The 26079-nt window shown below is 39.5% G+C and overlaps 1 protein-coding gene across 1 annotated transcript in view; it reads right to left on the bottom strand.

Moving 5' to 3' along the window:
- Positions 1-3874: 3874 nt before the first annotated feature.
- The window catches only part of LOC111582592 (transmembrane protein 266-like), a 48510-nt gene continuing 26305 nt past the window's right edge, over positions 3875-26079 (bottom strand). The window contains exons 4-11 of the mRNA XM_023291344.3: positions 18996-19150; positions 17546-17619; positions 16010-16066; positions 14858-14996; positions 11388-11503; positions 9321-9516; positions 5943-6005; positions 3875-5535 (exon numbers count right to left, since the gene is read on the bottom strand). Coding sequence (XP_023147112.2) covers positions 4895-5535; positions 5943-6005; positions 9321-9516; positions 11388-11503; positions 14858-14996; positions 16010-16066; positions 17546-17619; positions 18996-19150 — 1441 coding nt within the window. The 3' untranslated portion in view covers positions 3875-4894. The remainder of the gene's footprint in view (positions 5536-5942; positions 6006-9320; positions 9517-11387; positions 11504-14857; positions 14997-16009; positions 16067-17545; positions 17620-18995; positions 19151-26079) is intronic.

Here is a 26079-nt window from a genome sequence, read left to right as displayed (position 1 = left end):
CTGATGTCATTTAAAACTATCAGAGTTTGTTTTAGTGTCAAATTAAAGCTGATTACTGACAACTAGAACATTAACATTACTATTTTAATCACATTTAAGTTTCCTGAACGTTACACTAATGTCAACCAGCCACAGTTTTATGAACTTAATGAACCACATTACAGGAACACAACACACTTCAGCTGTTTACATGAAACTCAACACATTAGCTTGATGCTACGTTAGCTTTAATCAGGCTACGGCCAGCTAGCTCGGTTAGCATCGCTAACATTAAAGCTAATATTTACTATGCTAACTTTCTTCTCTGGTCAACACACACTGAAACAAACTCCACCAACATCTGGAGTGCATGGCACACATTACATCTGACACTAAAGCTGCATATAAAGTGCATTAAAAGCGGAACCGATATGAAAATAAACATTTACTTACCGAACCATTAGAGTCCTTTCAGTGTCTGCTGGTAGAATCAGCCGAAGGTAGAAAACTGGTTAAAACAAGCCAACGGGCAGGAAAACTGTCTGTGGAAAATGTTATGCTGCTCCACCGATAAATAAACCAACAGTTATATCAGAATTAATCCAAACGAGGAGAACAGAGTCTCTGCTGCCTCCTCCATAGGACCTGTCAATCATTCTAGACCGGACTGTCAATCAAGTAGTCCCGCCCCCTGGCTTCTCAAAACTTTAACGCTCTATAAAAAAATCTATATTGATTTATTTTAAGATCGGCTACCTGATCTCTCATTTTGACCATGAAAACTCACGAAAAAAATATATGTACAGTCTATGTACCGTACTCTGTTTGGCTCCACACTTGCTGATAACCACTTCCGGTCTCAGAAAATGAAAAAAAGGACCTTTATTCGTTTCTGTCTCTTACTGATTTTACTTTCTTGTTATTCTAAATATAAAACGAAAATCAAAGCATTTTTAAAAAAAAAAAAAAAATCGTATATCCCTTTTTGATCATGAGAAGGAAAAACGCCTTGTATTTCAATTTTAATTTTTGTATTTTAAAACGAAAATCAAATAACCACTCGTTTTTTGTTTTTCAATACCCGTTTCAGAACGGAAAATCCAATTACCAGATCCGTACACGGACCCAACCCAACTCTCAAAAGCAGTTCATGGAGGTCTAAATCAAGATGAAATTAAAACTTAATACACAGACCCAGATGACATAACTTAGTACCACAGTCATGCATTCCACTCTCTCATTAGGGTAAGGCTGACACAGCTTGTGCAGTTAAGACATCATAGAAAGAGAAGCCGTAGACTACAGAAAAAAAGTGTTTTAAGGTATTAAGAAAGGAAAAAGATGATTAAATATGTTTCACGGCTCCATATGGATTCTACTGCACAGTTCTTTCAGGTGTGGTCGTATTTAATATCTCTTGCTGAATACCAAATTATTTATATTGCATTAAAATGCAAAAATCTGCAGCTTAAAAAATAAACAAATCATCCAGCTAATTTAATTCATAATAAGATTTTAAATTTCAGTGTTGATGTCTCCTTGATCTGGATCCCGACAGAAAAGGGCTTAGTAACACCTGTCTGAACTGTTTGCTCTGTTTTCTGGAATTTGTCAATTAAAATAATAAAGTCAACCTTTAAACATCAAGCTCAGACTGTAAACTTCGGTATGTTTAGTTTTCCATACATGCAGTGCAAGTCTTATTACACCAAAGAGTCAGTAGATGTAAATCTTATCTTGGAGGCGATTGGTTTCCCTTTATTAATGAGAATGAAAACAATGGTCATGTAATGTTAATGCAGTTAAAGTGACTCCCTCTGCGCCATTATTAAAACATTTCAATTATTAAGTGTCTAATGGTCACTGTTAATTCACTTAACTTCCTGCGAGTGTGACAGGGATGGTACCTCTGGTTTCGTTGGAGAGGTCCCAAAAGCAATTTACTTCTTAGCATGTCTCCTACAGGTCTGCTCAGTGTCCCTGCTCGTCAAAATCAGCACTTAACTCACACTGACCTGGCATGATACATATTGACAAACTGGGTTCATATGAATCATTTAGACAAGCCTTTCATTTACCCCTAAGTTGTAAAAGAATTAAACAATGGGTGCCATATTTTATCTGTAGTTATCAAAATTATATACACAGATGCCTTTACAACTTATTCAGCCTCCTCACTGAGCAGCTTTGCTCAGGGTGGAGCTGGAAATCGACCCATATGAGTTATCTCCTTCTTTTACATGGCTGGTTGAGCTAGAAGGGGTTTAGATTAGTGGCACAGCACCTCCACTTGAGACATTAATACTAGGGCAGCTGTGACAGATAGAGGCCAAGCCAGGGTTTGGCAGCCATATTCAGCAGGATTCCTTTGTGTGTGTTGAGAGCCAAGCAGATCATTACTTATTTACTTGCTCCATGGCATGTGATAGGCATTGTTGTTTTTGTAAACTAGATTGATGCGATGGGTCTGGTAATAGCTATGAGGTTGCAGATCCAGGTTATCAGCTTACATGGCCGCTGTGTTCAAAAAAACCAACACCATGGCCGGTTGCGGAACTTTTCTGCCTCTCCTTGCATTCTGTACTTCTTTCACAGAGGAATGTTTGAAGCTACAGTGTTGGCTGCCGTTTTAAAATATTATTTCTAAACAAAAATAGTACTTTTTTCACTACAGCATGCAGATTTGTATTATTTTCTTTAAGAATATTCTATTTTTAGGCTAAGGTAACTGAAGAAATTCTTACTCTTACTTGAATATAAAACTTAAAACAATATTTTGCTATTAGTGAAAAGAAAACCTCTCAAACAATATTACCTACATCAAGTTTAAACGGATTAGTTCACTTCGCTGCCATTTAGTCAAGCCACAGATGCAAATATTATGGCAGATCTGATATTTTCATCTGAATATGATATCAATTTGCCAACAGTACTATTCTGGAACAATCTGTATGACATATCTCAGGGCCTCCAGATGCTGCTTGCTTCATATCAAAATGAAAAAATGTTCTTTTATCAGCCTCTGAAATTCATTTTTTTCACATACCCTCTATATGTCAATGCTAATTTGGTCTCAGATGGACACATTTCTGGCTCCTGTATCACGAAGTGAGAAAAGAGGTTGTCCTTTGCCTTCTAAGTGTAAATACATATTCTGTGCTCTCCAGGAAATGAAATAATAAAGAACACTGGTAGAAAGGACACTGACAGATTGCACCGTGTCAAAGAGGGATTGATATGCAAATTTTTGGCTGCACTAACTATCTTTAAAAAGTGCATTTCAAGGCTGAAATAAAGTTACACCGGATACTCCAGAAAGAGCTACATACTATGAAATATTAACTTAAAACAGTCTTATGTGTCCCACAACAGTATTTATAATACTTAGTCACCCTTATGTAGCGTCACATTAGCAAATCAATTTAAGAAGATTATAGAACAGCCTCAAAGGCAGTTTTGCAAATGAAAGTCTTCAAACTTGTGTTGATAGCTTAATTGCAGCCCTAATAGTTATTAACAATTAAAAGATTCTTTCGATACTTGTAAACATTTGACAAGCAACAAAATGGTACAGCAGTTTATCTTGTGAATTAATGATATGAGAGAGTAATTAGGGGGACTGATTCTTCTCATGACACATTTACAGTGACTTCACCAATTAGTGGTTGTTGTGACAGGTCTAATGTTAATAAGCTTAAATAATTTAGACTTTCAAAATCTGATGCAAATTAGGAGATGGTGCTGATGAAATAATGTGGTGCAGTGTATAACGGAGTGTTCAGCAAGAAGCCTATCAGAACAATGTCTTTGATAATCCACAAATGCATTTTCATCCTGCTCAGGTATCTTTGGTTTAAATCAGATACATTAACAAGAGTCAGTCACCTCAGAGCAGTTAAGGAAATACTAACTTTTATTTTTGCTATTTTCATTCAAATGACAACACCTGCATTTGGCAATAACTTCCTCCATATCAAGTTTACAAAAGTGTCTGTAAACATTAAAGTGCAAAGAATTTGCTCGCCAAATATGGCACATATCTTTTAAAGGTTCATGCTACAAGCACTCCAGTCTAGTTTCATGTGAAGAGTCCAGACAGTTTCTTTTTCAATTCAACCACACAAATATACCCTACTAATATTTTCTGAAAACAAAAATGCTATCCAATAAATTTTGATGACAGTCAATGGTTTCAAACCAAACTAATAGGTGACAGAAAGGCAAAGGTAAAAAATTGGCCGTTTGAATAGTAAAGCCAGTCTTATGTACCCTGTGGCTGTTTGAACAAAGAACAGATTCATGTTTAAGTTGAGAATACAAATGAAAAGAAACAAAATAACAACAAAATGCAATAGAAAACACTCCTTTAACTGCTCAGAATTCCAGAGAACAGTGTCTAGGATTGCAACACTGCTCAACATTTCTGTTTTTGTTCAGTATAGGCTTGAATGGCCCTTTGCTGGTTTTAATTCATGTAAAGTTCAGTGCTTTTAGGACCTATTCAAAGTGAGAATTCCTGATGAAGAATGTGTCCAAGAACACAGTAGACGCCCCTTTACTGGGATGTTATTGTCTTTGTTGTGCTATATCCGGGCATTTCTGATTTCAAAAATCCATTAAGGGGGAACACGGGAGGTTGCACAGCATGGCAAAGGGCCTAAGAATTCTTATTGTCACTTCTACTACTGACTTCTGACCACGTCAAGTGAAAGAGCATTAGTGTTAACTGGAAGCTAAGGCTCAAGCTTGCTCTGAATTGGCTAAGATTGGATTTACACAGCAACAGAAAAATCAGTTTTTTAAATCTCATGTGGTCCCTCTCAGGAGGTTGGACCTGTCACACAAGTACAGATATATGCCAAACAAGATGGCAGTAAAAAGAGAGTAAAAGCTTCTGTTTCTGTGTAAATGTAGCTTATGTATCAGGCATGTGGCCCAGAGGCGAGTCAGCTGGTCCTAGTAGCCGGTACTTCTCCTCCAGAGAGGGCTCGGCGCTGCTGCCCTGCAGGTGGATCAGCGGCTTGGTCTGCAACAGCACACAACCTCGTCCCCGGCCTCGCCTCTCCTCCTGGTTCCTGCGATTGAAGATGTTTATTCTGTTGTCCAGCTCAGGGCTTGCATTTTCTGAGCCCGTAGGACTGGGAAGCTTAAGGTTGACAGGGTCTACCGCCAGGCCCTTTTGAGCCAGGCAGGAGTCCTCAGAGAGGGAGGAGAGTAGCTCCTGCACCACCATGCTGGGGTCCCTGCAGGGGTCCTGGCCTGAGAAGGAAGGAGGGCAGCAGCGATGGGAGCTGTAGCTCAGACTGAGGTCCTGAGCTGTGCTGCTGCTGCAGTCTGTCATAGAGGAACCCGGCGTGTGGCTACTCAGGCTGTGGGGGCGGGCTGTCAGGCTGCCGCTGGACCGTGATATGCTGGTGGAGGCGTCACTTACAGCGCTGCCCACCCGCTCCATGGCAAGCATGGGATTTGACTGGCTGGGGTTCGTACTGGTGGGAAGGTGAACATCAATGGCTGCCATGGTGATGACCCGCGCTCCCAAGCCTGAAGCTCCAGCATCTTGACATACATATACATTTAGAAAAAGTCACACAACTGGGAAGGAATCATCCCTTTAAAGGTGTTGGGCAAAATGTAACAGCAGCTCTTTTTCTCCTGAATATTAAATGGCCATCATAAGTAAAGAATTAAGATTTTTGGCAACAACAAGCTTAATTAAGCTAAGTTTACCATTTATATATTTACCAAGATGTAAATAAATCTCCTGAAAAGCTGGTAAAACAAAATTATGCATTTTGTGAGTGATTTGAATGCTCTATGACTTAGCAGCCTCTAAACCACACAAAAAAGACTCTGAAGAGGTGTGTTGGTGTTTTTTGTTTGTTTGCTTTTGTTTGTTTGCTTGATTTTGTTTGCACTAACTGTATATAAAGTGGTGTATAAACGTCTTTGTAGTAGTCACTTACCACTGCTCGCTTCACTGTAATATTGGCTGATGTAGTTGTTCATGTCATCCCGTACTACTGGATCTTTGTTAAAAAATAAAGAAACATAAACTAAATAATTAAGTGGTTACTACTTTTATTTCAGCTAACCAAGTTCCAAATTCAACACTAGATCTTCATATTTCTGGCTCTGTTGTACTTTCAAACCCACCACTCATCTCCTAGGTTTGCAGTCTAAAGATTACCCTACTATTAAGATGCCTTTAACTGCCATATAACCATCTAATGCTAAATCTCAGTGTTGCCAGTAAAACATCATTACTGAATTTAAAAGTATTACCATTCCCAACAGTAAGAGAATATACAATTCACACAATAAATGTTGTAAATTTGTGAAGATATAACACTGTATACTACAAAACTTACCACAGCCTGTTTTTTCTCACCTGTCCTGCCATGTTTTGTATGCTCTCCTATTCAGTTCATGAGACCAATGTGCATACCATGCAATACTATATATGCATGGTGTCTGTATTATTATTACCGTACAGTTCTGAATACTGTTTGTAGTGAATACAAAATGGACCAGAAATTGTAATTAGCAGTCAAATTTGGATCTAATTAGGAATAAATATAGTGTAGCAGACACATGGATGGGTGCCACATTAAAGGGAAAATCAAGGTAAAGTGTCTGAGCAAGGTGTTGTGCTGCCACGTGCCGAAAGAACACTTTCAATGCACCTTGGTATTGATTCTACGAGTGTTTTGATGACAGTAGTGAAGAGCGCTGTCTAAGTCTCCCACAGGTGTTCAATTGTGTTGAGATTGGGTGGCTGTGAAGGCCACAGCATATGATTCACATCATTTTCATCAAAGCATTTAGTGACCCCTCATGCTCTATCTTGGAAGTGAAAACTACTGTCAGGGCAGAATTGTTTCACCGGATGAAGGTGATCACTTCAACTTTGAACAGATTTGCAGTGAGCATTTCCTCTAAGGGGACAAGTGGACTTAAACTGTGGCAGCAAAATGCCCCCCACAGCATAACCGCCACCGGATCCCCTCACTGTGGGGGTCAAGGGTTCAGGTTTTTCCTTTAATTTGTCATCCGTCTGTACAACTAATGCTCCGTGCGGCAGGGACTGTAATTGGATTTCACACTTTTTTGTTTATACTTTGGTCCATTTCAGCGCTCACAGTGCAAACTAGCCCAAACGGAAAATATCTCTTATGTTTACAACATAATATTGACAGAGAGGACTTCTGCCCCAGGCCACAGGTGCTTTATAGGCAAGTGGTCTGGATCACGCACTGCTACGCTGTGCATTAGCTGCACCTTAGTGCACTAGGAATAAACTGGGACAGGGACGGGGTGGGGTTGGTTTCAGGGCTAGAGAGAAATGGGGGAGAATGAGAGCAACTAGGAGCTCTTTGTTCAGGCTCTGATCCCTCCAGCCTAGCGGGCCACAGTTTGCACGGTGAATGGCTGCGATCTGCTGTGCTCTTCTGCTCGCTTCATTGGTCTTGAGCTCACTGTCCGCTGGCTGAGTGCGAACCCAGAGTACCCTGAGTGCTAGCCCCTGTCCCGTGGGACATGCTGCAGACTCTGATGGGTAATTTCATTTATTTTTCAGTCTAAAATATTAATCCCTGAGCCACCCCTGGAGAGGAAGCATTGCACTCACTAAAACAAGACTGAGACAATCACTCCACAATTAATAAGGCATGAGTCTTAAGAAAAAAGAATGGGCTGTCCAGCATACATAAAAGGCTCTCCTCTTCTTTCTGTGACAGTCAAGTTACCCGGCTGTCATGTGTCTGTGGAAAAGGAGAGCTGACATGCTGCGGTCCTCTTAAACGGGTGAAGCATTATTTCTACGCTGCAGCTGAAGTGGTGGGGGCAGACCCCGGGAAGATTAGCAACCACTGCTACGCTATATAAACAAAATAAACAATTAATTACAGTTTGAGATTAAGAACAAATAGGCTTTGATTTTAGAACACAGTAACTTCTTGGTTTTAAAGACGTAGATATCCATAAACACCATGTTAGCATGCTGGTTAAGAGTACCAGTGCCAGTCTGTCATTCTGTCACTTCGGTCCAGACTAATCTCAGTAGCTACTAGAAGGATCTGTGGTTGCTATACAATGGACTTTATTAGGTCTGGTGATGAAATTTCTGTCCTAAACTGTATTTTATATTCAGTACTAATTAGCTAAACTTGGCATGTAAAGATGTCAAACTAACGGTAAATGTTGAGCATGATACAAGCCTAAAGTCAGTATGTTAATGCTATTACTGTGAGTATGTTATCATGCCAATATTCTCTCACAGCTTCTGAGAGAAAACTCCATTTGTTCATTAATTAACGCTGCCTATCACTGGGTGTTCTTTAAATCTACAAAGTTTGTCACTTTGAGGCATCAAAACTAGCAATCTCCTGAGACATTCATTCTTACAAAAGGCTGTAATAAGAAAAGGCTGCCCTCATAAGAATTCTTGGTGGCTTAATGGCACCCTGGAAGTGAAAGAGACAGAGAGAAGCCAACTGTGTGCAATATTGGCCAATGCAAATAAACTTGCCTTGATTTGACTTCACCTGACTTGACTTGAGCCCTGTGGCCTAAGTGCTCATCCCAGTGACCATGTTTCTGTAAAAGGCCCCACTTGTTTCTGTGAGCCAGATTTCCCACTATGCCCTTGGGGTAATACTGTGGTCGCTGTGGAGCCTCCTGGTGCCCTATTGTGGTTTGCAGGTGAAGGGGAACAGATGTTGACAGGAGCCCACTCTCTCCTAACAAGGCCCAATGCACAGAGCACTCTGTACCTGAAATAGCCCGAGTAGTCTGGGTTAGCTCGGCCGGCCTCGCCACCAAGGGGGGCACTAAGAGAGGTATTCGGGGCATGACAGAAGCCCATGCAGCCTGACGTATAGTGTCAGAGAACATGCTTGTTTTTTCCTGGATTCAGCGGATCCTAAAAGCTTTTTTGCCCTCGCATTGATCCCAGGGCGCCTGCAGTCAGATGGGTGTTGTGTGTGAGCATGGAAGGGCTAAGAGCTTGGCCTCAAAGGTGCTCCAGGGCTACTGCTCCAGATTAACTGTACACTGTGGCATCACTCTGGCATCCAGTTCACCTGATGTTACCACGTTACAGACTTTTTGTTCCACATAATTATGTACATACTTTATGTTGCACCTCTCTCCTGGTTTGTCATGCTGCTTTCTCAGGCAAAAGTGCCCCTGGTGTGGTATGTATTCAAATGGGCTGTTTTGAGCTTTTGTCTTAGATGCAGTCATTTTCATAAACAAATAATGTGATCTAACAGGTTGCACATTTAATTCCAGTGCCCTTCAACCCAGCCCATACAAGCACGGCTTCGGCCACAATACTATACCTGCAGTAGCATGTGGCTCCCGGGGGTTTCTCTGACCGCCCTCATCATCAGACTCCCCAGGAGTCAAACCTTCTACCACCTGAAAGCTCCTGCCCTGTTTGCCCCATACATGATGTATCTGCATGGCTGCTTCACGCTCTGCTGCAAGGTCAAGGTCCTGCTGGGCCAGATGTGCCCTCAGCTGCCTGATCTCAAACTGAAGATGGTTGATGCGTGTGCGTTCATTAAAAAAAAAAAAAAAAGGTTTGGTTGGTTTTTAAAATGGTGAGTAAGTTGTTTAAAAATAGATGGAAAAAATGGGGAAGACAGGAAAGAAAAGAGAAGAAAAACAAAACAGGTAGGGAGGAGAGAAGACAAAAAAGTTGACGTAACAAAGAAACAAGATGAGGCGAAAGGGTGAAGAAAAGAGTGAGGATGGAGGGAGAGAAAGAATGTGGTTGGCATAAATTTCAACACAACAACCATCACGTACAGAGACGGTAATATAAAAAAGTTCAAAACATTATGTAAATCCTGTAACACCTGAGGTCATATTTAAACCTACAGGATAGATGTGATCAAAAGGCTACAGTGTAATAATAATAATTGTTAATTAAATTGAAGGACAATTTAATTAAACTTATTTTTGGAAAGATTTGATCATTTTATTTACTTTTTATAACTATTTGATTTATCATGGAAGTCTGATCTCAGACCTGAACTTTAGTCAATGAAGTCAGTCTTCACTAAGTAAGTCTTTATCAATATTTATTATGGTCTGCATTTTCCACTGTGAGACTGTCAGTGTGTTTTCTCAGGAATAATGACGAAATCTGCTGAAAGAGTCTACCTGTTTGTGAGGTATTGCTGCCCTCCTCTGGTGGCAGATAAACTGACACTTTGTTATGCTGCCAAGTTCAATAAGGACCTATACAGCCTTAATCACACTGTTAGTCCAGTAAGCCATTTACTTCTATCAAAGTTGATAGTTACATGACTGTAAATTACAAGTGATCATAAAGCAGTGAGCAAGAAACATCTACAACTAAATAGCATACTTTTACTACCCACATACAATATAAGCCAACATTATTTATGTGTGACTATTTCCAAGGTGTCATTAAAGCTGTAACTGCCTCAGTTTATGTCCTTTGAGTATTAAACAACCACTATTATAGCAAATATGGCAGTGAAAGTTTTGTAGTATTTTCATCCATCCAATATCAAACCAAATCATGATTGTTGGCAGGCGCATGTTTTACACTCTAGAAACTTGTGGGCTGCACTTTTTTCGTGTGTTTTGACCACAGAAAACACCTCTGTAAGACTTTTTTCAGGGACATTTTCAGGGGAGAGAAAAGGACCAAATGAAAAATCCCTGAAAACTGCTCGGTGGGGCACAACGCTGATTAATAGAACCCAGAGACGCCAACAACAAAGAACTTTTTTTCTCTGTCATCTGGATGTCATCTTCAAGGAGCAGTCCACTCCATTCAAACATCATCACAAACAAAATTAAAGTTTTACCATACAGGCATACATAGCAAACAGAAACTCAACAGCTATCTCAGTTCTATTGTCGCTGTCTTGGCACGCTTGCCAATGACGTTGTATGAAGTTTTAGCAAAATTATAACTCAGCTTGGTCCTGCACCACATTGGAAAGGGTCAGTTAGGGCAAGTAGGTCTATCTGTGGACAAACACTACTACATAACATGCACAGTTTGTGTAAATCATTCCATTTGAAGGCAAAGACATGTTTGGAAGGTTAGGTTTAAAGTTAGAATGAGTTAGGTTTAGGGTAAAGTTTGGGTTTCAGTTACGTTTAGGAAATGCTTATGGTGTGTGCCATGTAGTAAGTGGTGTGTGAGGGCCATCTACTCTGAGTTCCAGCTGTGAATCAGAACTTAATGGGACCCAATTTCTTCTTGCAATAGTATAAAAAAACTGTTTTGTCTGGTTGTCTGCATAGTTTTCTAATAATCTTCATATAATTTTAGTCTCCCCTTTACCATACAAGCTAATTTTGTGGGCATGTATAGGGAAATGCAGCCTGTTATGCTCAATTTGAGGTGTTTTTGTACTCACGGCCTGCTCCTGGCAGATCTGAGTGAGACGCTCCAGCTGCTCCTCTCTCACAGCCTTCGTCTTCTCACACTGCTGGATCTCCAATTCCATCTCAACCTTGACTTGAAGCACATAAGCTAAAATGGAAGACGAGGAGAGGAAACAGAATTTGAATAATGATACCAAACTACATAATTACATTGTGTGAAAAGACGTGAAAAGAAGCATAATCTTAAGAGGCATCAAGACATAGAAGGAAAAGCACGTTCTGTAACATATATCCAAAACATCATGGTCAAAGGTCGATGCTGGTTGACCATTCGTCCTATACTCCAAAGACGTCTGTCATCACATATGCCAACCTCATTAATTACTGGTAGCTAGTAACACTAAACCTGCACTGAAGCTGTTAAACAAGGTGATAAAAAGACTCCACAGGTTCATGCTGACTTGAAGGTGTCACAAAATTTAAATACATTTTTAGCCCAGATTTATAATGTGAACAACCTGTTTCACCCCGTCCACAACATTTCTACTAACTTAACATCTGGGGCTTGAGTGCAACATGTGGATTAACTGAAGTGATAGTCCTGGCACGAGCCTGGAAGCTGCTGTAGAGTAATGAGCAATGATGAAGCCATTGTGATATCTGGTAGATGATTCTCAGAATTTTATGTTGGATTTATCTGTTTATTGTCAACTGTGGTTCTGATTTGCTTCTTAGGAAAAAATTCTATAGAGAAAAACAAAAAATAAAACATTCAGGTATGGCATGCGGCCATTCAGTTGATGCTCATGTGCTACTTCATTAACTTGGAGCACATTTTAAACCTACACAAGCTCTTAGACACTTAAATGGATACTTATATGATATTTACTGAGTTAACATTAGGTTGAATTTTTCAATAATTTTCTAAATGTCTAGACTTTGTGACACCCTCAGTAGACCTTTATCTTTTTTTCATACTTACAGTGTTGTACTGAAGTGCTGCCAGCATGCTCTGAACAGCCTGAATCACTCTTACTTTGTGCCTGGTATCTGTCTCATTGAGTTAATCAGTTCTTATCACCATGCAGCTGATTGATTGTTTTGTTTGTTTGTCCTCTTTTTATTGATTTATTAATTAAATAGTCTCTGAAAAATTGAATGTAATGTGCAAAACTATCAGAAGACCAGCTATGCTGGAACTGAAGCATCAAACTGTTCAAATCCTGCCTTGGTCAATCAGCAGCTGCACCTGCTACAATCTGGCTCCACATTTTATTTATAAATGACACAGTTTCTGAAGCAGGATGGGAAGGTGTACCTAAAAAAGAAGAGTGAGAATAAATTTGGATACCTGTTGTCATCACTGTTGGCAGACAATCAGTCTTTCACACCTCTCTGTCATCACATTTGTAAATCAGCCACATGATACCACACATGGTAAAGCTGTGTATCCTGACTGGGAGTGTTGCACCACAAAAATCATCTCTAATTACACTGGTCCTGTTCATAAAGTCTCCTGAACTATTACGAGATTCAATTGCTGGCTTTGTAAACACACTGAGATGAGAATAAAATAAAGCTTTCTTGTTATGGAGAGGAGAAGAGCAAAGCACACAGCCACCGCCACATGCTCCTTGTGCCTATTTATAGTCATGTTGGCGCACACAGACATCACAATAGGAGAAGACATCAGATGAGGTCAGTCCAGTCAGAACTCACACAAGCATGAAAATCTCAATCAGAAGTTCATTATTGAGCCACACACTGTAATACATTTGTGTGGCTGAATGTGTACGCAAGCGTGCAGAGTCAATTACGTGATTGTGCTGTCTGTGTGTGTCTCACAGCACTGCTGACAGCTTCTGGCAGTGCGTGTCTAACAGTGTAATTCACACCACAACTGATCCCACAACTTCTAAGAGGCCAACACAATGCCCTGCTCCACTCTGTCCCCCTCACCTTGTCAAGTGTTTCACTGCTCACACAACAAGCCTGTGACACGTGTACTTAACCAACAAAACCCTGTTCCCCTGCACTGTGACACACACATACAAACTTTTATTTATCTGGTAAATATAGCTGACATATAATATGCACAGTGTGCTTTGTTTAAGGCACTCTGCTCAGTACAAGTCAAAGTATTGTATCTACTGATTAATGCTTACTTATCCAGTAGATTTCTGCCATCAACACAGAGGGATTGAAAAACATATTACCAGGAATTAACATTGAGATAAAAATAATTCATATACTTACATTAGGGAATGATGTACAACAAACTGTTTTCAAACACACTGAGTACAGGTTTTTTTTTTTTTTTGGATCACTTATTTTCTCCAGGTCTGAGAAGTTGATATTTCCCATCTGACACTACATTGCTGATAAATTCAACTTAGTTCTCCTCACAAATTGTGCTGCAGTTCACTCCTCTGTATTTCCACTCCCATCGGACCAACACAAACACTGCCACTTTATACGTCAAGCTTATTCTACCAGAGACTCAGTCGCTCTGTTACAATAATTGAGCCAGTCCCTCAGCTGTACAGTTATTGGTTTGAGTGCATTTTTTTCCCCTCTGAGGTGTGTTGCTGCCTGCCTAACAAGGAAACTCAATCACTCACAAATATCAAACCCAACAGGTCGAGGTGTGCAGCGGGAAAATCAAGAGTTCATTCCCTGGAAACCAACACTGCAGCTGCATGTTAAGAGGCACACTTCTCCAAAGAAAGATACTCCTGCTGAGTGTGCTTCACCAGAGTAGATCAATGTTGTTGAAAGCTGTATTGTATTAATTCCTGCATTTATTTGTCACGTTGATGATGTTTCCCTTATAGTTCAATAAATAGGATGCATTCAAATAACTTACTCAGGTTTGATTGGATGTAAATGATCCAATTAAATGCATAAAATCTGAATCAAAGCCATCAACAATAAGAGGGATATTTATATCAAAATCAAAAAAGAAGCTTTCATTACAGGATAAGAATTATGAACAGATTTGAGACAAGAAATACACGTTTAACTTGTTCAGGGTCTCTCTGGACATGAGCAAACTGTAGCCTGAGTTGCTGTGTGTTTTGTGTACAGCTGAGCCTATATGCAGTCAGAGGGCCGTCGTGAGGGTGACCTCTGAACAGATATCGAACCAGTCTGCATTAGCATAGCGGAGAACAACCACTATATTCATTATGGCTTCTCTGAATCTACTTAACCAGACGCTTACAATCAATACAAGTTAGAGTAGCAGAATGGCAGCAATTTACTCTGAGGGATGATCAATAGCTATATTGCTCTGAATAGCAAATAATTTGTATAATCATGGAAAGAATGGGGTTATTTGGCTGTTTCAAGGCCAGCTGATTTTCATGCATCCGTGTGATCCCTCAGAGTTGAGAATGACTCAGTGTTTCCTCAGCTAGCTTCACAAAACGAATCAGTCTCACGTTTGAACTTGTAGATTGTGACGGACAAAAGGTTGTTTTGTTTTTTTTCTTTGCCTCACCATCAATGATCCTTTTGACCCTCCAGATTCGTAGGGTGATGATGAGGCTTATCGCGTCCCAGGGGCTGCTGGGCCCATTGGCCACCGTGGAGGCCACCATGGGGGCCAGGGACAGCACAATGACAGCACCATCAAACACCTGGGGGTGGGGGGTGTCACACACACACACAAGCACATACAAAATTCAAAGGCATGTCACTCTTGTGAATCATAAGCCCTTCCAGTTACTCTGTCCAATTCGCCAGCCCTCTCTGTTCTGGCTGTAATTAGGCCAGACTCAAAGCTTAGGCTTACATGTGGAATGTATTCATGTAGGCATGTACAGCGTGTTGCTTTAAAGAAATATTATTTGTATTCTTGCTGAGGGCTACATGAAAAGACTGCTACTTCACATATGTTTGTACAGTAAATATGAAGCTACCAGCAGCTGGTTAACTTAGTGTAGCAGAGTTCATGATTCCACTTGCCATCACTTGTCATTGCATTCAATTATTTGCCTTATTTACAATGCATTATTAAATTCCCTGCAGACTTGAGGCGTGGGCCCCACATTACATTGTCAGTCTGCTATATCCTGTCTCCATGGTGGGTCCATCGATAATAAGCTCTGCTGAAAATGCTAAATAAGTTTGTTTCAGTGGCAAAACGTCTGGCTCTTGCAGGTGTTATGCTTGTCAAAATATACGCCGAATGTTTCTGTGAGAATATCAGCTTGTTTACAGAATAACTTAAAAGTACACCGCGTTGTCTGCAACTGCACAAACGCTACATTAGCTTAGCATAAATACGGGAAACAACTTGTGTGAGCGTCCCCACAGCTAAGAAAATCTACCCACAAACATCTCTAACAACAAATTAACTTGTTTATATCTAATGTTATTGGTAAAAACAAACCCCCAAAAAACAAAACTTATAGTTATATTGTGTTACCTTTGGACATTGGCAGTTATTTCTACCTGTTTCCAATGCTTGTGTTAAGCTAAAGAGAGGCAGCTGAGCAACTTCATTATTTGCCCAAAATGTTGAACAATTTATACAGAGACAATGGACAAAGTCAAATATAAACATATATAGACACATTAAAAATAATATCTGAGCAAATATCTGGAAAACATTCAAAATTCCAAGATCTGCCAGTAAACCTGTACTAACCTCAACTTTGTTTTCTATGTAGTCCCAGATCCCAAGCACTACAATCCTGAAGACAGTCTGAGGCAGACAGAGATAAATGGAAAAGTTTAAAATAGATAAATGAGCGAGCATGCTGATACATATCAAAAGCTCTTGTGATATTCGCAGTCTTTTGAGTTGTCATCACATCCAACAACCTTTGTCAATATGTGAAACAAGGCCAGTGCCTGTTTTCTTCTTTCAATCTCTTTTATTTCTAAACACTGTGGAATAATAACTATGCAAGAATGTTGTATCTGATGCTAGACTCACTGAAAGTGGATAAAAATAAAACAATTAACCATATTATATTAGTGGAAAACATGTTCAGATAAAGAAAAGTAGTAATAGGAAACACATATTCAGTTGGCTTTAATACACAACAGAAAAATCTAAGACAAGGCACACAGCAGTTAGTTAAGTGCTAAAGTATATTGTTAATTTACTTCTACAGTATGATCTTCTATGCATGTTGCAAATATGTTACCAAATATGGATTTCTGACCCACAAAAGAAGAGCACAACACATGTAATTGGATCACACATCAAATACTACATTGCAGTCCGTGAATGCTGTTGGCTGTAGGACACTTTGTTGAGCAGGGTCATTAATTTACACTCTAATTAGCATGAGGTGTCGTGTACGAGTGGTCCTGCTAATCCATCATCTGGAGTACATGTTGGACAACAGTGCTGGTGTCAAATGAGACGTACAGGTGCTCCGCCCACATGTAAGAATTCTATTTTCTGATTGGTGCAGAGGGACCTGCTGGTGATATGTCACATCTATCTAACACCACTCTCAGCTGACTCTTCTTTGATGATGTCGGTGGGTGAGGTGTTTGGATGGATCACATCACTGTAACCCCATCCCCACTGCTCATTAAGCTCAGCTTTAATTATTGCTCCTGCTAGCTCACTTGTAATTAATGTTTGGTTTAGGGCATTGGGGCTGAGGCTGTCAGGGTAATTGGTTTGCACTGGAGTGGAGGCCTGTGGGCCAAATTCACCCCTTTCCATTTTGTTTTTCATAATTCCATAGCAATGATAAGACATTACTTTTTATCAAACAATGGCTTAATTTTTATTAAGATACTTACAGTTATGTTTCAAATGATAGACATTTTTCTAGCCATCAAGCCTCCAGGTAGCATTGATGGAGCTAAGGCTTAATCCTGACAAGACAATAGACAGGACAATAATGAAAATGAAATGGCAGCAACCACCTACTCTAGCTCCCTAAGGCTTGCACCAGGTTTGCAATGCTGGAGATAAGACATTATCTACAGTTAAAGAAAGTTTAGTGGGTTTAATTCAATTACAAATGAAACATAAATGTGACATGTCAGTGCCTTTGCGCCCTTGAAATGTTCCCGTGAATATATAACATCATCTTAAGAGATCAAGAGCAGAGGGAGAGGAAAAGAACAGAATGAGAACCACATGAAGGAAGATTTTTTTCATGAATGATGCAATCAAAAATAAAAAATTATACATTCAAAAACATACACATCTTACCTCTGAAAAGAAGAGTGACAGGATGATAAGGCTGATCCAGTGGATAATGCTGGCAAATTGGAACGCATTGGAAACTGTTGGGGGAGGAAAGGGCATGAATGTTAATTTGCAGAGTTGAAAAGGAGCACACTGTAACCTGCAAGAAAACTTACTGAATGAACATAGATATAAAAAAAAAATCAAACAAGTAAACTTTTGCCACACTAGATGTTGCCATCATGTCAGAATCCATCCATTAGCCATCAGTGCCCATTTCTACTTATATTCTACACCATTAAAATGTCTGTGCACTCTCTCTCTTGCTCTGCCCTGCCTTATTGCCTACTCCACTCTTTGTCTTGCGGGACTGACAGTGTGCTAAGAACTAGATTACAATAGATCTAAAGTGACTAGAGTCCTGCAGTCCCTGTAGCGAGACTTGGGTATCATCTCAGCTGGATGCTGGCCAGTAATCGATGGGGATGTGTGCCTGCTGCCACTGACAGGAGACTTGGTTCATTATCACTTCACTCCATCACTCCTCATCACAACCATTTACCATCCAGTTCTACCAGCACACAGCAGGGATGCCTCCACATGACTCTTAAGAATGAACATCGTTTCAGGTATACCATTGCAATAATACAATTTACAATTTGTGGTAGTGAAATAGGATGAGGGATGAAATACAAAGTTACACTTCTATAAATTATTTGTATACAGTCTACAATATGTTACTGCCCAATACTCGGAACATTACAAGTCAATGCACATAATTTTACACACACTGCAACATTTGCACACATTTATACACATACTGACAGTGGTGGAAGATGTGCTTTGCTGCTTTAATTCAGCAAAAGTATATATATATGTGTAAAAACATGCAGTAACAAAGTGAAGGTACAGAAGTATTTAAAATAATAGTACTGTAACTTTACCATATTTACATCATATGTTTTTTCATACTAACACTAATGTAACAATATGGAATGATCTTTCAAATGTTGGAACTGGCGAAAATGAAACAAATTTTAACCACTTAAATGGCATTATTTACATCTTAAATCTCCATTTGTAGACCATAACATAAGAAAGTACATATCACATATAGCAATGCCAACTATGTAGGTATGTAGAGGTGAAGGACAGTGGAATAGGAAGAAGAAACGCACACATTTCATTCCTGAAAATAAATTCTCTCAATGTGATCCTGTCGGGAGGTATGGGGCACAAAGCAGGAGCAAGCACCAGTGGAGTTAATAAAGATTCAGTTTAATGCTCAAGGACACTAAAGACTTTAACTTCCCGCCGCTCCAGTGGAGCTGCTGCTGCGTGCTGCACTGTGAGCCTCCCAGGTGTCTTACGAACGTCACGCAGTGTATTAATGGAGAAGAATATGCAGGCTCAGCAGACACCTCTATAACAACAGTACAGGTTGAAATAGGAGAAACAAATGTGTACTATTTACATTGTAAGAGTTTGGTGTCTATCAGCAGCTCCAGAGACAGGAAGAGCACCACCAGGATAACGCAGGCCACCAGGATGCAGTTGAAGCCGGCGCTGAGCAGGCAGACCTGCCACAGGGCCACCCGACGGCCACAGCACGGCTTCAGCCAGTTGGACCTACAGAGAGGAGAAAGAAGGAGGTGGGCGTTTTTATTTGAGATAAATTTCTGTCAGCATGTATAATAAAATTTTTTAATTTCTTTTTGGTTCATTTACATACAAAAGAGAGGTAGGACTACAGTCAGAAGCTTGCAAACACTTGTAAAATGATGCTTTTACTGCATATATTTATTCCTTTATGCTGTAAAAAAAAATTATGCTGTGTGACCTAAAGGTTTTCTTTCTCTTTATACGGAACAGAACAGAATACTTTACTGAAATGCGACTCCTGAATAGAGAATTATGCTTCACAGCACATGTATACATTTTAAATTGTCATTATTGACAGTGGATTTCTCCATGAATACACCGATTGCCCCAATAAAATGCTGGACAGTATTTCAGTGGGTTGATGTGGATATTTGAACTCCCTGAACTGGCCAACAGAGGGTGTTAGTTTACACTTCCTAAAGGTGACGTCTGTTTGGATCCAGGCAGGTCACAGCCAGAGCAGAGTGTGGTCAGAGACAGCATTGACAGAGAAAAGGACAGCGAAGCTCTGTGAACTAGTGACTTGATCATCAGCAGTGTGATTGGAATACTGATGAACTCCCTTTGACATGGCATGAAGGGAGTCACTGTAGAGGATGCTGGAAGGATTTCACGTTTTGTAAAACTAGTGGCCTGAGACAGAAGTATTACTGTTGAATAAAAAGCAAAAATACTAGTGAAATTCACATCCATCCATGAATCTACATACTGCTTGTTTAGCTAAAGAAAATGTGTTTTGAATAAAACATCATTCACAACGTCTCAAAGATTCAGAATCCTTTGTCTGATTGAAAATCACATAATCTACTCCGTATTGAAAAGAAAATCGTCGGTGAACATTTTTAAGGCTGAGCTTCATTTTTGATGCTAATCCAGCATTTAGGCCATTAAGGTGTCTGGCAAAATGGCTCAGTGCTATTTTGAAATAGTGGGATGGTCATACAGATCAACTACTACAAGAGCTGACAGTAGGAGCAGAGAGAAACAATGCCTCTCACCAGCTCTCCAGCTGGAATGGAAAGTTGGCTCTGCCAGCTACCTTTCCCTTCTCCCCATGCACTGGCAGGGAAGAGACAGACGTTGGCAGAGCGTCTCCCTCCTCTGATCATGTCTTCATTCCTTGGCGTGGCGCTAATATGAGCAGCGATGGTGGCAAAATGGCTCCATTTTCACTGCGGCTTCTAAACTGATTTACTGCACTCATCGTGGAAGATTTTCAAAGTTATATCAGTTTAAAAACTTTAGTCTGTAAAAAGTCATCACTTCCTCTGTTTTAAAATTCTGGATGAAGATGTGTTGTATTCTTGAAATTATTAAAGAAAGGCTGCATTTGAATGGGAGGATACAAATGCAGCATTAACTCCAAGAGTACTGCAATGAAACTAGTTTAACCAGAATAAAAGTCTACTTTGTCTCCCTGTAGTTCAAAGAAAGCATATAGTTTACTGTACATTCATGTCTATTTCCCAGTATAGCAAATTACTCTTGAACCTGAAATTTTTACTGTAGTTTACTGCGGCAGAACTATCCCAGGAGGGTTCAGACTGTTTACGTGTCACCACCGCATGTGTTTCACATTTTCTCTGGCTCATTCAGTGGAAGAGGCCACACATGTGTCTTTTTGACTTCATATGTGAGCCTCTTTAGTTATTTGATCAAGCAGAAACGTCAAAAGTTCACATTTCTACTGGAAAATTGGTATCACTGATGAAGAAGCGTCAGAAAAACTGAATGAAAACATTTTTCTGAGGCCCGCTTTTTATGATTTCCTCCCACAGTAATGCATTTATGTAGCAATAAGGGAAATGTTTTCAGCAGCTGCTGAGCTGATCGCTCCACCCTCCCGCTGGTTTCTCAGAGAGTAGTATTCGCTCAAGCCTGGCATGTGTAGAGCCGCAAGTCTGTAAACAATGCACGGCTAATCTAATAAAGATGTAATCATGCTGATAGCAATCATCTTCTTGGCTTTGGGTGGGGTGGCACAAGTGTGCGAGCTCCAGATGGTGTAGAATCTGCTCCACCAGAGTCGCAGCAAGACTGTGAGGATGCCAGGTATCGTGCCATTATGTGTACCAGTCTACGTGCCAGAACACCTGGGCACCTGAAGCAAAACAGTGGTCTACTTTATGTAGTTGCTTTGTTGTTGTTTTGGTGCAGCTGGTGTTGAATACCTTGAAGGTAAGTGTCTCTGGGTTAGCTCAGATAGTACAAATATCTGGAACTACAGTGTAGGTTTTGTACAACACAATAAAGGGATCAAATATTTTGAACATTTTAACACTGAAGGTTATTTTTGCATTGATATATGGCATGATCTGACACAGCAAATAAAACAATCTTAAATATTTTTAAACACATTATTTTTGGCTTTACTTTAAATTTGGTTTTACTTAAGTAAGCACTTAAATGAATGAAATTTTTTTTTTGTATATAAATATGAGGAGAGTCACTCATTTACATTCTCCACTAATATTCTCTAAAAGACTCTACTGTACCAGTCAAACTCCATTTATAACCCTCTCTAACCTTCAAAGAGTTGTTGTTACTCCCAGCAGTGCAAAGCTCACATTAGAGTCAAATTCATCCATTATGACTATTCACTACTGTGAGAGCACTTTGTAAAAAATCAAATATAAATAGTACATCAAAATGGTTTTGTTGAGTCAGGTATTGCAAAAAAGACCATAGGGTAGCTCTGGAATATTTTTTTAGACCAAAGAAAATGCGCTTTGGTAATTCCATGCCTTTGAGTCATCCAAACATTTCACTGGTTCAAACAAACTCAATTTCCAGAGGTTATGGTTTAGCGAACCTCCACCATTTGATTAAATAGTCCATCAAAGTGCATCTTATATCAAATGATTTTATGCTTCATTCAACTGCTGCAAGGAAGCAAAAATAAGGGAAACGAAAATTACCAGAACAATAAAAGTCTTTGAGTGGAAGTAGTAAAAAAGTGAAATACAATCTTCACAAACTTTATAAAGGGTACATTCTCCTCAAGCTTTAATGGATCCATAGTGAAGCCGATCACAATGATTCCAGCGGAAGAAATACTTAAAGGGAGCTTCCACTTTCGTAGTGATTTTCTTTTCCCCTCCGTAGCTCCAGCATAGGACCAAAGCCAGGATATTGGACACACACTAAGGTCATGAGCTACATAAGGGTCTAAACACTGCCTTCTCCACACATCCTGGAGTAAAATGGTACAGATATAATGATTTCGGAGGGCATTTTTTTGGCAGTGGCCCCTTGGAGCCTTGCCACCAGAACCTCAGGATTTTACCACTCCTGGTCAATAAATAGTCGAGCACATACATGTTTGTTGCTGAGCTTAAGAGCTACTGATAGACAGATTCCTTTCAAAACTCTAGCGGTTTACCCCCTGATTCCCTGTGTTTGTGTTCAGGTATAAGGTAACAGGCCATTTGCTTCAGCTCAATATTTAGCATATAGGCATGAGAGCGATATCGGGCCTCTTATCTTAGCCTTGGAAAGTAAAGTTTAAAAAAACAAACAAAAAAACTTCCTGTAGATCCGTGTTTTTGTGGAGTTTCTTCCAATAAACATAAAAAAGTGCTAAACTCATGATACAGCATCTGTTCACACAGGCACTCATAAGATACAAAATAGTCCAATCTACCCAAAAATTGTCCCTTTAATCACAATATCTAGTACCCAGTGCCTCACTTGCTCATGGTGTTATCCTATCCATCCTATGCAAGATCAAATCTGTCATCTGAGGTTATTAAAGTGAGTCAACAAGGCAATAAACTTGAGTTATAATCTGCCCCGCATTGATAATGCACCTTCTTTTTTTACAGGGTAAATGCATCGCATGAGCCGATGCATCAGCCACGCACTAAAATGAACACAGGACATGAGTTCGCAGGCAGTATGAGACTCAGCTTTGATACGTATGACAAATAGGATGAATTCAGGGAACGTGTGCATGTGTCCTTTACTTCATGTCCGGCCAAAACTAGCCCAGCCCAGAGGGGACGCAGTCTGATGCTGCTGGTGACACATGCAGTATATTAATGAGTCTTATTAAAGCAACAGAACAGTAGCAAATGTTGTTTCTCTGACCCAGTCGGCCCTGACAGTCTGACAGAACCACCTGGCCCAAGTCACTAGTAGACAAACACGCTCAGCGGACAAGGTCACCTCTCAAACTGGTTGTTTTCAGACTGGCTTTGGCTCTACAGATTTTTACAGCCTAATACTGATTTATCAAATAACAGTAACTTTGTCATTGTTATTTTAGTGAACTTTTGAGACATGAACATGGAGGGTTTTCTGCATTTGCTTTTTGCTTTTATCTCTCCTGCTTTTTTCTGTCTATCCACTCCGTCTTTCTATTCATCCTTTCTGAAGCCAGTGTGTGTGTTTAGCGGGCTGATATAGCTGTCAGTGTTTCCCATTGCCGGTGAGACTGAGTGGAGCTGGACGGGGAAACAGAGGTGGGAGATTAAATCAGCTAAAGTGATCAATACGAGCATGTCGAGTGAGCCACCAAACACTGGGACTGTCAGACTCACAGCACCTGATGGTCTCATCAGATAAAGTACTCCACTGCAGCGGAGGGAGATATTGCTTAAACATTTATTCACCATTTGTCCAATACACAGCATTAGAGAATAAGACCTTTATTTCTAACTCTCACTGGCTTTTCTGTTTGTTTACTTTTCCTCTTTTTATGCCATGTTGGTTTATTATCAGCAAATATATGTCAGTTTAAAAAAATGCACATACATTAAGGTCTGGACTGGTACTGAGCTCAAGAAAGGACAAATGTGGGTCAATTTATGCATGTTTCTATTCTTTTACAAAGAAAGTCCTGATAAAATGACAGTTTTTGAGTTGTGAGGTTTTAAATTCACAATGAAGAAAACCATCATGCCCACCTTCTCAGGACAGAATACAAGATAAGTATCCTTTAATGTTAATTACTTGTTGTTAATAACCTACTTTAAAGAAAAAAATATTAATATCATATCATTTTGTAAGGGTTGGATCACTGCTGCACACTGAATGCTTCAGAATTCCATTCTGGTTTCTATTTAGACAATATCATATTCCAATTCATCTGCACTTGACAAGAAAATGAATCACCCGAATGAAAAAAAAAACTCAGAAAAAAGTCTATCTTTAAAAGATTATTATATTGCTGCTCAGTTAAGGCCATTAATTTGCTTATGCAACCCAAAATATTGTGCTAGGTGGAAGGAGATTGAAAGTGCATTATCAGAAGAATTTCCAATACAGGCTGCAATTGGAGACAAGGGCCTGATGGATAATTTGAATGCGTTGGGTAACCCCTGGATTTGTTTGTCATTTAAGGTGTGGAACAAGGTAGTAGCTCAAAATCATTTGAAAGAAGAGGTGAAGGTCTTGAGATGGGTTGCATTTGATTCAGATTTTTCACCTAAAAAGTGGGACGCAAGATTTGAAAGATGGGGAGCACAAGGCTTAACATCATACTGTACATTTTTACATAAAGGGACAATGAATAGTTTCCAAAATCTGAAGGAACAGTTTGGTTTGGACAAAGAGGATTTTTTCAGATACCTTCAGCTCCGGCATTATATTATCCAAATACAGAGGGGATGTTCACAATCAGGCTGGGACAATATTCTGTTAAAAGTGTATATGGATGCTTATTGTAATGGCTCTAACCAGAAACTCATCTCAAAGGTCTACAAGGGGTTACAACAAATAAAGCAAAGTTCAATGTACATAAAACAAAAATGGGAGCAGGAAGGGAACCTTGTCTTAAAGGACGAATTTTGGGAAAATATTTGTGAGATACAATGGAAAACTTCAAGCTCAGGTGTTTGGCGAGAGTTTTGCTGGAAAACCCTTACAAGATTTTTCATCACTCCAGCTCAAAAGAGGCACTACACTAATTCTTCTGTATGCTGGCGGCAGTGCGGATGCCTTGAAGCAAACCATTTTCATATATTTTGGTCCTGTGCATCATTAGTTCCATTTTGGCGGGAGGTACATAGAGTTTTGCAGAGTGTTTTCCAGATGGACATTCAGTTTAAATTTGAGTTGTTATATTTAGGTGCTATTACATCAGAAAATGTTTCCAATAATGTCAAATACTTATTTCAGATCCTAAGTGCTGCTAGCAGAAAAGCTATTACGAGAAGGTGGTTAAAACCTGGAAAACCTACTGTGAAAGAATGGATTGACATAATTTATGATATATTTAAGATGGAGAGGATTACCTTTGCTTTGAGACTGAAACAGGAAATTTTTTCGAATAGATGGGAGAGATGGATAAGATATGTCACGCCAATACGACCATCATTTGTCTAAAATCGATTTTAGTGTCCCCTTTTTTATTTATTTATTTTTTTTCCAGATTGGTTTTGTTTTAGTGGGTATCTTAGATTTCCTCAAACAGAGGGCTTTATGGGTCAGGGATGTTTACCCCATTTCATTCATTCTATGTTTTCATTTTACTATACTCAAAAATGGTTATACAGTTATATTATTGAATGCCTTATTGGTCCTTACATGTTTCTGTATTGCTGACTAAGTCTTGGTTATTTCAAATTGAGCTGCTGTAGTAGGATATAAGATATCTAAATGAGATGTATGATTTATGTTTTCATTAAATGTATGGACCTGTGAAATCACAATAAAAAAAAAAAGAATTTCAAAAAAAAAAAAAAGTCTATCTTTATACATGGACATATCTGCAAAATATTAATGCTGTGAGTGAAAAAAAAAAGCTTTCTATAAAGGTGCTGCTGTAACTGAAGTTCTTTGAGGATTCACAGTGACCTGATGGATTGATCTGCTATATTGCCACAATATAACATATTGATATTCTAGCATTCAACAAACTGATTGCTGATGATGCATCAGTGTCAGTTGGTTTA

Source organism: Amphiprion ocellaris, chromosome 1, assembly GCF_022539595.1.
Source record: "Amphiprion ocellaris isolate individual 3 ecotype Okinawa chromosome 1, ASM2253959v1, whole genome shotgun sequence".
NCBI lineage: Eukaryota > Metazoa > Chordata > Actinopteri > Pomacentridae > Amphiprion > Amphiprion ocellaris.
The sequence above is the reverse complement of the archived record's forward strand: the minus strand, read 5'-3'. Positions and strand labels throughout refer to the sequence as shown.